Here is a 14,786-nt window from a genome sequence, read left to right on the forward strand (position 1 = left end):
AGTTTTTTACCAATCAGTTTTTGATTAGGTTAGTTGTTCTTTTATATTTGTTTTATATTATGTTTCGCTGACGACGGCTGTTGGTGATATAGCCAAAATATTCCTTTAGATAGCATTCACTGTGTTATTCAAAGTCTTTACAAAATACCTCGTAGTCTCTTTCTTTTGTATTATATATTGAAAGCAAAATCAGGGATCACATGTTTTACAGTACCGCTTGTCCCTCATACAGTCAGTCTTATTAGAAACTGCACAATATCTCCCATTCAATGTTTTTCGTGGAGAATTAATGGCTGGTTCGTGAATAAAATTTCGATTCTACGTAAAATATGTGAGCGAATTTAAGCTTGTGTCAACAAGAACATTGCGTCTCTACTCGCAGTGAAAGTATTCGTCATATTGATAGTACCATATCAGTTTATTCAGTTCCAGCAAACAGCTCAGTGTTAAAGGCTGTCCACGTGGCATTACCATTTTTTAAGTAATTGACGGTATTTTTATGACAGCAATTTGTATTAAAGATTGCGTTTTTGTCCATGATGCGTATAGTTAATGTGTGCAATTACTTTTTTGTGATAACTTCAGTCAGTGACTTTACTCTATTAAATCTTAACTTTTCAAATCTTTCAACCTTAGAAATCTTTCAAAACTTGTATCCTAGATGGCGATAAAGGAAAAGGAAGAAATGATTACAACCTTACTATGCTGTATGGCTAACATAAATAGGTTCACTTGAGTGCCTTTCGCAGTTGATTGGATAAAACTGAAAAAGATCCCACAGTAGGTTAATATTTACATTGGAAAATATTAGGTAATAACAAGTTAATACATAAGAATAAACATTTGAATGCACTTATGAAGCTGATTTTTTTTTCTTGAAAAAGGCTTCGAGTTATACCAAAATTCGTGAAGAGGGCAAAATTTCCCTTTTTGATTCGGTGAAAGAGACCCAAAGATAAATGTTGTGAAAGAGCTTTCGTAGTTTTAGAATTCAAAAATTTGGGCTTAAACTCAATCTTTTCTCACCATCATGCCCCTCTGTCACAAAAGCCCTCTCCTCTCCACCCTGAAGTATAATCTGCTTCCACTTATGGCTGCACCTACCTGAAAAACAGCTCCTACAATGTCATCATTATGCTCGAGACCTTCTTCTGTTAGGTCTACATTAACAACGAAAAACGAAAAGCCTCTTCCACCACTCTTAAGCCCAGCTAATAATGAGTTAACCCATCCTTTCTTCTTCAAAAATGATAGTAGACTACCTGTGCCTTCGTGGGCAACTAGGTGGCCTATGTAATGAGTGGGGCAGGATTTGTAATATTTTTCCTGAGCAGGAAGTGGGAATGTCAAGTTTAGACTTCGCACATCTCTTACAGGAACTACAAAAGCTGCAAAAAAAATAATTACAAAAAACAAAACCATGATAAACACTTTAGCCTAAAAAGGGAGAATTCAGTTAATACGGTACCTGGAAAACAAGAGAAATCTATGACAGATCAAAAGTGCGAATCGACCATCATTTTTCCACATAAACTTAAAGACTAATGACAAAAATCAAATTTTCTGATTACAGGTAATAGTGCCTAAAAACAAGAATGAATGAAACAATCCTCTCAAGTAAAAGGGGTCAACCACCTTAAGGTAAGAATTCACAAAACATGAGCTAAAACTGCAAATTAATCACAGGAAATAAAGATTTCTTGAGATTTGGACCCCTAACCATATTTTTTAGCTCCCCCTCCCGCCTCAAGTTACAAATGAGATTATTTCCGAGTTTCACACAAATTTTGTGAGGGAATATTTTAAGTCCCGCCCCTCATGTGCAAACATGGTTTTATTTGAGAATAGAACTAGGGAAATTTTCACCGACACTGGCCCTGAAAGACCTTCGATCTCACCAGACGAAATCGAAATTGTGGCCTTAAAATAGACCAGTCTCTTCAAGTAAATTCGTGTGGCCTTCCCAAAAATCCATAAGAAAGAGGTTTTGTAAGACGCTTTAGCTCCCCAGCTAAAAGATTAGGAATATGATTGGCGGAAATTCTCCTATTCCTTTTGGGCAAATAAAAATTACACATAAGAAATTCATGAACATTTACTTGAAGAGAATCCAAAATAAATTGAACAGAAGGATTTTCGCGAGTTATGATGCAATTTCCTTCTTGTGCACCTCCAATACGCGACATAGAAAAATATAAGGTAATTTATAAAAGGAAATAATAAAAAAATAATCTTAGTTTGTTTGATTTCAAGACTCTAGAATTTGACAGTATTATGTGGCTTTAACGTCTTTGCAATCAATCCCCCTTGTATTACGATCAAAAATCAGTTTTCCTTGAAACTATTGCTTTTATAATAGGAACGATCTTATCTTCTTTCTTGAGGCAAACATTCATATGTATTTTCTTGAAAGTCCCACTTTAAATAGTTTTCTACTTAAATATGGTTTCTAGGCAATTTTGTTGATGCTGTGTTATATCTATGACTAGAGCCTTATATGAATGAACTGTTGCCCCATCTTGCCTTATTCGAAAAAAAAATTTATACTTTCGAAACCGAATCGCTGAAGCATTTCCTTTTGTTGGTGTTCTCTTTCTTAAGTAGGATTCTAAACTTTAATTTTCGATTATCATGAAACAAATTATCGTCATTTACTTTATTGGTCAAACAACCCTCTATCTATAAAAACGATTCGCTCTTCTTTTTCTTAATTAATAAGGTCAAACAAATTTGTCCAAATGAGCTAGATGACCGTGAAGATGTCATATTCTGCGATGTAACAACTGGGACGAACAAAAGGGTATTAATACCCCACCCAAGTGGCAATACCATGGTATCAGAAAAAAAAACTGTCCTAAACTTTACATAATTTGGTAAATTTTACGCAAGAACATTTTCCGCTTTACTTTAAATAATTTTTTTATTTTTATTACCGGCAAAGACAGAACAAATTTTAATTTGGACAGTGGCTGTCCCTTCTACTTTGGGAACGTTTACATTGGTGAGAAAGCAAAACTTAGTTTCAGCGATCCATATTTTAATCTTTTTGGTGAAGCAAATCTAATTTTTAGCCAAAATGGTGTATCCTTGTCATTTAGGGAGGCCACAAAAATAAAGAAATACGTCAATAAAAATTTTCACTAAATAGAGACAAGGGTGAGCCCTTTTCTCCTTTTATTACGAAATTATTAAAGCTGACTATGAGAACTCATCTCTAAAAAATTATAACATCTGTGTGCACATATAATGCTTTGTCATATATTCAACTAGCCTAAAACTTGGAGCTACTGGTTTTAACCCACACACTAGTTCACCTTACTATGAGCCATGAATTTGATAGTTTTGTGAATTTTTTAATTAAATATTAAGGACATTGAACCGTAAAGTAATAATGATAATAATAACCAAACAGAAGAATCATTATAGCACAAATAACAGCTAAGGGGAGGGGGCGGGGAACAGTTTTGTAGGATACTAATTAAACACAAAGACTGCCAGTGCCTACGGACTATTAGTTTTTCAGTACCATGTTTTTAAATTAAGACATATAAGTGCCTAGGCAGAGTAGCTTCTGAATTAGGAGTGAATTTTATTTTCTTCATTGCAAGCCAAAGACAACTTCCAAAATTTCATATGGGTATATAGAGTTTTAAGTCCTTGTGAGGATTCACGACTCAGATTATACGCCGATTTAAGGCTTTCGTTTAGAACAATGCCGCTTCCTCAAAATTTTGAAATAGACTTTATAAATAAATTGGTGGGATAGGTGCTTTAAACGTTCATTTTCTTTTTTAGTTTTTAGGAGCAAAGTGTCATGGGTATACAACAACACAGTGTTATAAACTTTTATATATGCATAATTATGTTCGGAGTTTACATCAAAACTGTTATGTACATATTACAAAAACATTAATTTATGGTTGATTGCAAGATATGGCAAACATACAATATATGTATATATTACTGTGAATGTCCAAAATCCTGTTAGTGTCGACATTCACCGGTGAATGTCTGGAATTCCGTTTTCTCAGCTTGGATTCAATTATCTTCGCGAATCAGCTTTTTCAGTCTTATCCAAGCTTTGATGGCAAAAGTTAAAGTTAGGTTATGTTAAATTAGATGATATATCTTAGAAATGGGTTAAAAACTTAAAATAACCGAACCTAACCTGTCACCATCAAACCCTGCATTAAATTGAAAAATTTGACTGGCAACGCTGACTAAATCCAAGGAGAAAAAAAGGTATTTCGGACATTCACCAGTGAATGTCGACATTCACCAATTTTGGACATTCACGGTAGCATATATATTATACACTTTGTGTGCATGAAAACGTATAACCTACCCTTTTCATGGCAAAATAAGTGAAGAAAAACAAGAACACCCTTGACCCATTATAACATGGCTAAAACACTAGATATTTGGAGAAATATTTGATGTAGCTATCCTTCAATTTATCCAGTCGATTTCAACCTATATTCAGCTATGTAAAGGTTTTTTTGTTGTAACATAAGCTTACATCCTGATGAATTTATGATTGGTCAGACAAATAGCTCTTGCTGTAATCACTTCAATAATTTATTCACATAACAAACGGTCATACAGAAAATATTCTTTACAACACACGTTATAAAAATTCAAAAGCAAAGATAAAACTTTTCAATATCTATCACTACTGGTGACATTGTTCGGTGATATTAGATCCTCTTTTCATAAAGGCAACCATATACTAGCTACAACCCGAAAATAAATAACAGCAAATACAAGAACTAACCTTTGATTTTCTTCTGTTCTTCACTAAACGGATGCTCAGGCCATTCTGGAATAGGTATATCCTTTGTCTTGACATCCTTAAAATATTTAACAGCCAAATCCTGCAAGCTATCCAAAGACTCTTGTCCTAATATACACAAACCCATAATATTTGAAGAATAATACTCGTCATGAAATTGTAAAAGGGCTTCTCTAACATTGACATTCTTGTCTTTGGGCAATGTATCTAGAGTCTCTTTATTTCCTGTTCCAAACTTAGAGTAGGGATGACCAGAGTTCGATGTAATCCTGTCTAACTGCATCAAACGCCAGGAATCAGACGGAATATTCTTTGTGTGCTCAGAGTCAACAGCATTTACCTTAAACAATAGCATCAAACAAAGACCTATCCACAAAGAGATTTTACTGATACCTATTTACCTAACGAAAAGAATACTATTTTTGTCCACTGGGCTAGTTCTAAACCCATAATGAAGATTTACCTAACATGTAGAACTGTGGTTTAATTTATTCTGGCTCATTACAAAGCATCATTAGATGAAAAAAAAAATTATATGTCCAATAGCGGCACAGTGGGTTTGATCTCAACTTGGTAAAACGGTACACAGAGTTCAAACTGAGCTACAGCAATACGCTGGAGGGCTTGAAATTTGATTCCCATGGTGATAATACACAAAACCGTCTTTATATTAATCCATACAAGCAGAAGATGATCACAATTCTATAGTGAACATTATAATCTATTAGAACGAGTATAACATAGATTAAAATATTTCAAAATACCATTTACGTCTCGGCTAAATAGGGTGAAGGTCGTACTTTTAATCTACTGTAATATGTCACACTATAACAACCCCTATCATTGTAAAATCATCCCTGCTGTCTAGCCCCCTGGACCTGACTATAGGGCCCGATTTTATTTTGAAAAAAATACCGATTAGACACCCGAAGCACACCTTGCTTATTTGCCATCTGATTATTATTTTGTATCGAAATATTAACTCTTCGAGTTTCGAATTGTCCATTGATACAAGTCTTCTATCAAAAACATTTGAATATATTACAAGAAAAATCAACTTCTATAATACCTTGTGTAGCGCAGTGGATATGGCTGTGCGGTTTTATTAAAGGTAAACAATTTCAATCCCGCGCGACACAAGAAAATTCTTCCTTTAAAAGAGTAGTATAATTTTTTTTTATTAAACAACTTATGATTATATAGTTTTTTTTATATATAATTTAATATTTAATATGATCAATAATTTTTTCTTTCATCGCAACATCGCAATATTAACGAATACTTTATATCATTATTTTTGTCTTCTCGAGTCAATTTTTTGTATATCTTTATTTTTCTTTTTTTTTCATGTTTTTTTTTTATGTAAGTAGAGTTTGCAGTCCCAAAGTAAATAGAGTTATAGAGAATATGACTAAGGAACTGAACAATGGAGCCTTGGATGCTGAAGCAACTGATTTTTGGTCTATTCATACAAAAAAAACACGGTTTTCATAAACTTCGCTTTTGATTATTTAAAAATTAAGAAGTTTCAAGGACAGCATCAAACTTTTGTCAGTATTAGTTCAACCTTCAAAATAAATACTTTAAGCAAAATAGAGAGTAGCCTAAAATTTGACAAAACTTTTCAGCCGTAAAAATTCAAGTATTGGGAATTCTGTAGACTCCCAAAAATAACTATATATTCGAAAGAAAATTACACTTTCTTAAGTTGTTTGGTGCTACATGATTTTGCTGATTTTTTTTTCCTGTGTTTTTTTTTATTATTTGGCACCATCTCCTACCAAATACTGCTTTTTTTTTCAGTGTTTGGTTACAAATTGCACATCATATTGTCCTTCTAAGCACCTAAGAATAAGAGACAAATCATTATTTTCTCAGCTTTTACTTCTTCTTTTTCTTTTAATACATTGTTCTGTAGCTTGAACCTTACTTTTTATTACATTTTCAATCCACACTTGAATTAATTTTTGAAAGATTCCTTCTCTTTCATTGCAGTGCTACGGCGGCTTGGTGCTGCCATGAGTTCTCAGAAGTAGTAGAAGTATTTTGCTACATATATAGGCGTATCTGACGTCTGAAAAAGGAGTTACGCCCGATGTAAAAGACGGCCGAAAAACGACAATTTTTCCCGTTCTACATTGCTCTTCTTTTTGATTTTACTGCCTCTTTTCCACTTTTTAAAATTTATTTCTTGCTGGTTATACACGAGATGGATTCCAGGAGATAATTATACCTATTATTAATGATAATAAATAATTATTTGTTATTATTTTCCTTCTTAAACACTGAATACCAAATAACCTTAATCCATCTATACTCTGCAACTCCTTTTAATTTGCCCCAATGCTTCTTTTTTATTATGAGCATGCAAGGGGCTAATTATTACACCCCTCATTTTAAAATGAAGGTAATAACAAATAATTAAAATCATTAATGGTATTTGACTTCTCGGATGTATCCATATATGTTGAGTTCAAATTCTTTATTAATGAAAAAAAAATTGTTTTCGCAAAACTATCAAATTAATCTATTCTTTTTACATCAGCTCTAAAAAGTACTGTGGTGGCGCAGTGGGTTTGACCTTAGCTTGGTAATACGGGACCCAGAGATCGAATCATGCTGCAGCAATGCACTGCAGGGACCTTAGTAGTCAAGAAGCGTCGTTAATCTGATACAATCAGCTCTAGAAAATAAGCAACTGAATCCGAGCGAGCCTTGGAGGCATTCATATGAGTGGAATAGCTGTTAAATAATTAAGGCATCACAAGTTTTGTAGTATTGTCTAGCAGGATTAGAAAAGTATAAAACTCTCTCTTTCGCACGGACTCTTTTTTGGTTTCGATAGCCTTGTTTCCACTGTTAGAAATTTTTTTATAACCATTATTAGATAGAGAAAATTTACTAAATCTAATTAAGGATGAGTTGTCTAACAGACCTGTGGAAGTGGAAAGTGAAATTTGTTCAATTAAGGATAAACCGGTGTGGAATTTTGTGTGTTTTACAAACTTAGCTTTGTATTTTGTGACGTTATACATAATTGCGGGGAGGAATAATAAATATCTCTTCACTGAGGGGGTATAGAGGTTGAAATGCATAATAATCGGGCCTATTTAAAGCTTTTCTAGGTTGATTAAATCATTTCGTTTTGGAATGCTTGATTATGTCCTGAGTATGATAGGAATTCACAAATGTGATTCTCTGTTACTAAGCGATTTCAAAACTAATCTTCTTGAATCTTGCACATCTTGAGCATCTGATTCTCTCTTCCTTGTGCTCTTATAGGCAATCCTCAACAACTTATTTTCAAACTCGCATAACTGCAAAGTGTGAGCTCTGACTGACAATATCCTTTCCTCGCAGCACACAAATAGTATAAAGGCGTTTCCCACTGACAAAGCAGACTCTTAACACAACATCAAGAATCATCAGTGGAACCAAGAAGCTAATAAAACCGGTTTATGAAATTGGACAGTCGATTTGCAAGCTATGGAATAACAAATTTTATGAACTCGGCCCTCAACTGTGCAAAATCAAATCTCCAAATCCGCAATTTTCTTTTCGAATGAAGTTTTCGAATTCACAATCTATATTATGAGCTCACTACCCAATATTTAGCGGGACATTATTTCCGTAATCCGGATTATCAGCAGAAAGGCAAATGCACAACCCAGATCATGACTTTATAATTCACTTTGTCTTTGGCGACGCCCTGAAATAGCTCACACATTTGATCATTTTTCAGTTTTTTCTCAGTCTTATTTTACCAATTAACTTAAAGAAATTCTATCTTTTAATAAAAACATTGTAACTGTGTTCCAGTAAGGAACGGGCAATGTAATGAGTCTTGGGGCTATTCTAATATTTCATCAAGCCTAAATGAGTGTTTTGTATTGGATTTTTTTTTACGAAATTTTTTTTACGGGGAGGGGAATTTTCAGCGTGAATGGAACTGTATGGAGGGAAATTGACGGGGGTGGGGGTGTACTTTAGGTTGCATGAAAGATCACGAGGAGTTTCCCGTGAGAGGGGGAGGGTATATTCCATGGAGGGTGAGCCAGATTTACCTGCATTATTTAAGAAATGAACAGAAATTAAATAACAAAACATAAGTTTTTTAACTGAAAGTAAGGAGCAACATTAAAACTGAAAACGAACGGGAATTATTCCGTATATGAAGGGATGCCCCCTGCTCAATAACTTGCTCTTTACGCTAAAGTTTTACTATTTGTCTCAATTTTTTAAAAACGTCTACAGTAACAGTAAACAGTAAGCTATAGAGGAAGGGATAACCCTTCACATACAGAATAATTTCTGTTCGTCTTGAGTTATAATGTTGCTCTATACTTTCAGTAAAAAACTTTTTTTTTATTTAATTACCAAGCAGAGATCAAATTCAGCGGGCCATCACAGGACAGGGTAAATGAGGGGTTGATATATTCCAATCCTATACACAATGCTTGTCATTATGAGAGACCATCCTTCACATGCAAGGCCGTATCCAGGGGAGAGGGGGTTTGAACTTTCCTCCTGAAATGCTTGTCCGACTCGAAAAAACGTAACAAAAATGAACATAAACAAATTTTGATGCATTTTTTTAAATTTTTTGTAACACCCCCCCCCCAAAAAAAAAATCCCGGATACTACCCTTTTCGCATGTGTCGAAGTAAAGGTCCCTTCAGCCCAAGAATTTACGCTTAAAGTATCAAAAACACCAAAAACGAAATATTATCGGTAGAAATGTTATAAAAGTCATCTTTTACATTGCAGTTTGAGAAATGTTAGTATCTGTTTTACTTTCCCAATTCTAACTTAATCTTAATCTAAAAACTTAATTGTGCTAATGAATCCGATTTATAAAACAAAGTCAGAAACTTTGCTGCAAATGCTACCAGTAAAATCAAACCAGTCGAATAAAAATATTCATTAAAATACCGTAAATATTTATTTTGTGCGTATTGTTATTTTGAAGATTTGAGACTAAAAAGAATAAAACAAAAATAATCTAAGATTTTTTCTCATATTTATGCACAGATCTTATCACTGTTGCCGCCTTGGGTTTACTAAGAACAAACCCCAGTCCCTAGTAACGAAAACTTAAGAAAGCGTTTTAGTTGCATAATTTAATTTTAAAAGAAAAAATACTAACAAGAAAACTCCAGGAGCAGCAGCTTTCTTTTTAATGAAGGGCAAAGTTGGAAAAGTTATACATCTTGGGTATTTTAATAGGTGGCATTAGCTGCGTTCATGCGTTTCTTCTCAAAGGAAACACCGAGTTTCCACTCTTATCAGTTCCTCATTTTGTAAGCATGTAAATTTGTATGATTGTACCTTTTTTCTTGAAGGAAACCTTGAATTTCAACTCTTGACAGTTTATAATATTCTTTTTACGTAAGTACGTTTTTTCTCGAAGAAAATCTTGAATTTCCACTCATAACAGTTTATCACATTCTTTTTATGTATGTACGTTTTTTCTCAGAGGAAACCTTGAGTTTCCACTTATATCAGTTTCTCATATTTTTTTTACGTATGTAAGTTTGCATGTTCGTACGTTTTTTCTTGAAGGAAACCTTAAATTTCCACTCTTATCAGTTTATCGTATTATTTGTACGTACCTCTCTGCCAGTTGCTGACTCAGTGAACAAGGGTTCAATGAAAAATTGAGAAAATCTGTCGAGAGCCGGTTCTAAATGGGCAGGAGCAACATCAAAGAAATAATTGGTATGATCTGTGGCAGTGAAGGCATTAGATGCACCACCATGTTCTGAGAGAAATTTAGAGTACTCATTTTCTAAGGGGTATTTCTTTGTCCCCATAAAAAGCATATGCTCAAGAAAATGAGCCAGACCAGGTAGTTCCCATGGATCGCAAAGATGCCCTGAAAAAAAAGCCATCATTTATGAAATATTAAAAACTGTCAGTAAGTCAACATAACTTGTTGAAAGACATGAAAAAAAAAGACAAAAAAGGTAGTTTCCACCCTATTGTGAGGGCCAGTAAATTAGATTTTGCCCTTTTGCCACCAAAGAATAATCCAAAGTTTACTTTCAACAACCACCCCATCCCTCTCTCCCCCAAAAATGTGAAAGTTTCAGGTCAGTCCCCCATTCATAAGACAGAACAGGGAAGACAGAACCGAATGGAAAAAACGAACCAAAATTGGTGTAATAAATGTACAAAAATTTTAAAATGCACGATAATATACTAGGCAAAACTTAGCTCAGTCGAATTAGTGCACCTTTACACAAGAGGTTAAATACAAAAAGTTGGTTGACTGGTAATTGGCTAGGAGTTTCCAATATAATCTCTTATATAGGTGGGACCGAAGGGTAAAAACGGATCAAAACATTAGAAAAATGACGAGTGTAAGAAGGCGTTGACCTTAGACAAAATGTACGAAATTTGCCAATAAGTTTGGATTAGTATCCCACGCCATCATCAAACGGGAAAACAGTTGTATAAAAGTTCTATACCACACAAGAAATATGAAGTTCATTTTTAATGAATTCAAATGGAATTTTCGTTTTGCAGTTGCTCAGTGGCTACTGTCGAGTTTGGATAATGAGGCAAAACCTGAAGTTTCAATTAAAAGAGACTGCTCATATGTGCTTTTGTTCAGTTTTCACTTACGAATTCATTCTGGGGGAACAAATTTTAAACCACAAAACGGTTCAAAAATATGCAGTAAATGGGTTAATCTACGCTTCCTCAGTATTTCAAAATAGCATACAATAAAATAAAATAAAAAAACACAAAACTATCTGTAGTAACAAGGACTTATTTTGTAATATTTTGGCCCACTATGGGTGACGGGGATAGTGTACTAACTAAACTCTCCCTTGTCCTTCATGTTACAGGTTAAAATGTTTAACAAACGATTTTCGATTGTTATCCTCGATATTATTTATTATGATTTTCATAGTGCAGCCTTTTTTTTTATTTCTAGCACTGTTTGAAAAGTAATTAGAATATTTTTGTTATCTTTTTTGGCATAGCGGCATTGATAGACACAGTGCAAAGAGTGAAGCAGATAGACATCAAGGCTAAATAAAAAATCGCTTTATCCAACGGAAAATAGCGTTTCTTATCTATATTTTGGTTTATCTTGTTGCTTAGTTTCACTGGTTGGTAGATTTGCTTGGATACTATGCAATTTTTAAAGCAAATAAACTCGATATTTGATAAGAGAAAAAAGCAAAGTCACTGAAGCTTATTCTTCTCAGATTATGCTATTAATTAAATAGAAAAAGCTAATCATTTCTGCCATTCTGAGTTAAGAGAAAGATAAATAGAGTAGGAAACGCCATATTACAGATTTTCAAGGTAGTGCATGCACTATAAGAATAAAATTTAGGATTAACTCCTATTATTACACTTTTAAGGTTTTCCCTCGCAGATAAAATCATAAATTTGAAAAAAAAACACATAATTTAGGATATGATACGGTACAAAGACCATTGTTAAGAAGGAGGGTTCACAAATGTGATCACAAAAAAAAAAACAAGTCAAAAACTCAAATAATTTGATTGGTTGGCTCCGGTCAACATCTCTGCAACTCGTGCAGATTACTCAAAAGCTCTATTAGCTTGATAGAAAACCGAGCAAAGTTGTCAGCTAAGCCATTAAGGACAAAACATGTGTCTTTTGCCCCGTTGGCTTAAGCAGATACTTCAATTTTCAACTAACTATAGTGGGACTACTTTTTATTGTTTTTTTCCTCCTTCTGCTCACTCAGCCAGCTACGGTTGATAGCTTGGACTTCCAGCCCTTGCCCCCTGTTATTGTTTAACATTACCATGCCATGAATGCAGAGAATATAACATAATGGCACTTTAAGAATTTCTCACCTCTTGTACACTTTCCATCATGATTCCATATTTTCACTTTTTCGTCTTCTTCTTCTATTGCTTACGTTTTTTTAGTTTGTATTTTCCGGACTTACAGTCCATGCACACTTTATTTTGAGAGGACAGTAAAAGTATTCACACATACACAGTTGAGCTTATAGGTCAGTTTGGAATATATGGCATACAGTGCTGGGTTTTGGAATACAATTTCCTGTGGCAAAGCCATTAGGTAATGTTATCTTGTCGCGGATCAGTCATTTAACGCAAAACTATAGCTAATAAGATGTACATATGTCTCAAAGCTAAAAAAGGGAAAGCAATCTAGTTGCAGTTTTGTTTGTATTATGTAAATGTTGTCATACAAATTTACTTTTGAAATTACAATAACTTTTCTATGAAAGAAATGCAAATGATTGGATTACGAAATTTATTTCTATTTAGTTCTAAAGCAACGTTCCCGAACAATACATTGTCTGTTCTGAGTTGCTTCATAGAATGCCAAGCTTAGCCGCAGAACAGTAGAAACGTCTTACCGTCTTTGGAAATAACTGTCTTCGCAGGGTCCTAAGAATCACCTGGAGAAATCATGTCCACAACGACTAGATCCATACGTGCACATGCTAACCAGGCATTCCCTTCTTTGTGAGGCAACGAACATAGCGATACCTTGGACATATCCTTCGTATGCCAGGTAACACACTTCCTAAAATGCTCTTCCACTGGCAACCGAAAGGCACCGGTCACCGACGAAGACCACCATAGAACATACTCCTTAGTAGTGTTAGGGTTCCAGACACGGAGGAGACATCCTTGTTTGGGCACTAAAGCTTCCCTATACTAAACTAGAGCATTGACCTACTTACATAACCATACTAAAAGAGAGATACCTCTTAAGCATAACCAGTTTCCTTAGAAACTAGACCCGGTGAATGACACCTACATATTCCTGTTAGGACATTGTTAACATATATTTAACCTTCGCAAGTCAACTGATTCAAGTACAGAAAGGCGATGACCACTTAGGTAAACCAATTTAATTGATTTCAAATTCGACTAATGGATATATTATATAGTATTAAACTTTACTTGACAGCATCTATAACATAGACATCGTGTAACCGCTTGTACCGTCATATTCATAGGAATGAGGACTTACATCAACACTTCTTTCAGAGGGAACTTATGGTCATCTATGTACCAGCCTTTAAGGGCAACAATGCCCCTCCCCCAGCTTTTATTCTCCTTTTTTGTACTTATTTTTTGAATTATGTGATTTTTTATTTATTTTTTTTTTAATTTAATTTTTTGTATGGAAATTTTGTCTACGTTTTTTTCTTTCATGTCTTAAAATGACATAACGTATGCTTAAAACACAAAAGAATCATTTGTAATGTTTTCGGAATACGAAATGGAGATGATACAGTTATGTCAGTCGTGATTTTTCCTATTAGAAAAATAATGTTTGCAGTGACATTTTTCTCTTTTTTTTCTTGTAATTTTTCGAAACCTTTTAAAAGTATAACTCAGTGTTGGAGTATGCATAAACTCGAAATTAACAAAGTCCTATATATTTTAAGCGATGATACCACAGCTCATATGGGGAAATGATATAATAAAGCCTATTGAAAAGTATTGCTTAGTATTGGAGATGTGCAAAAAGTCAAAATTAAAAAGTCATATATATTTTAAGTAATGATACCACCACCCTCAGAGGAAAGTGATACAATAAAGCCTTTTTAAAAGTATTGTTTAACCCTGGGGCCAAAATCAATGAGTATCGTAAATTTGACTGAGTATCGTAAATTTAATGAAAACACTTTTTATTGCAACAAACTCAGGTAGTTTATAAATTCCGAGTGTTTGAGTTGCTGGCTGAGTACCAAAAATTAATAAAAGCACATTTGAGTATAACAAACTAATCTACTGGGTAAATTCCAAGTCTTTTAATTGGTGACTTGGTATAAAAATACTAATAGAAAAGCGCTTTTGCATAGGAAAAACTAAGCTAGTAGGTAGATTCCGAATGTCTTAGTTGCAGACTGAGCATTACAAATCTAACAAAAGCACTTTTGACTACAATAACATCGGGTAGTTGATAAATTTCGAGTGTTTTACCTGCTCGCTGAGCACTAAAGAAAACTAATAAGAGC

At 34.1% G+C, this 14,786-nt stretch overlaps 1 protein-coding gene across 2 annotated transcripts in view; it reads right to left on the reverse strand.

Annotated features, from left to right (window-relative positions):
* The window catches only part of LOC136024952 (insulin-degrading enzyme-like), a 234,273-nt gene that overhangs the window by 191,882 nt on the left and 27,605 nt on the right, over positions 1-14,786 (reverse strand). For both annotated transcript variants that reach the window (XM_065700546.1, XM_065700547.1), the window contains exons 3-5: positions 10,405-10,667; positions 4,775-5,132; positions 1,105-1,388 (exon numbers count right to left, since the gene is read on the reverse strand). In XM_065700546.1, the coding sequence (XP_065556618.1) occupies positions 1,105-1,388; positions 4,775-5,132; positions 10,405-10,667 (905 nt within the window). The remainder of the gene's footprint in view (positions 1-1,104; positions 1,389-4,774; positions 5,133-10,404; positions 10,668-14,786) is intronic.

The sequence above is a fragment of the Artemia franciscana genome, chromosome 3, assembly GCF_032884065.1.
Source record: "Artemia franciscana chromosome 3, ASM3288406v1, whole genome shotgun sequence".
Taxonomy (NCBI): Eukaryota; Metazoa; Arthropoda; class Branchiopoda; order Anostraca; family Artemiidae; genus Artemia; species Artemia franciscana.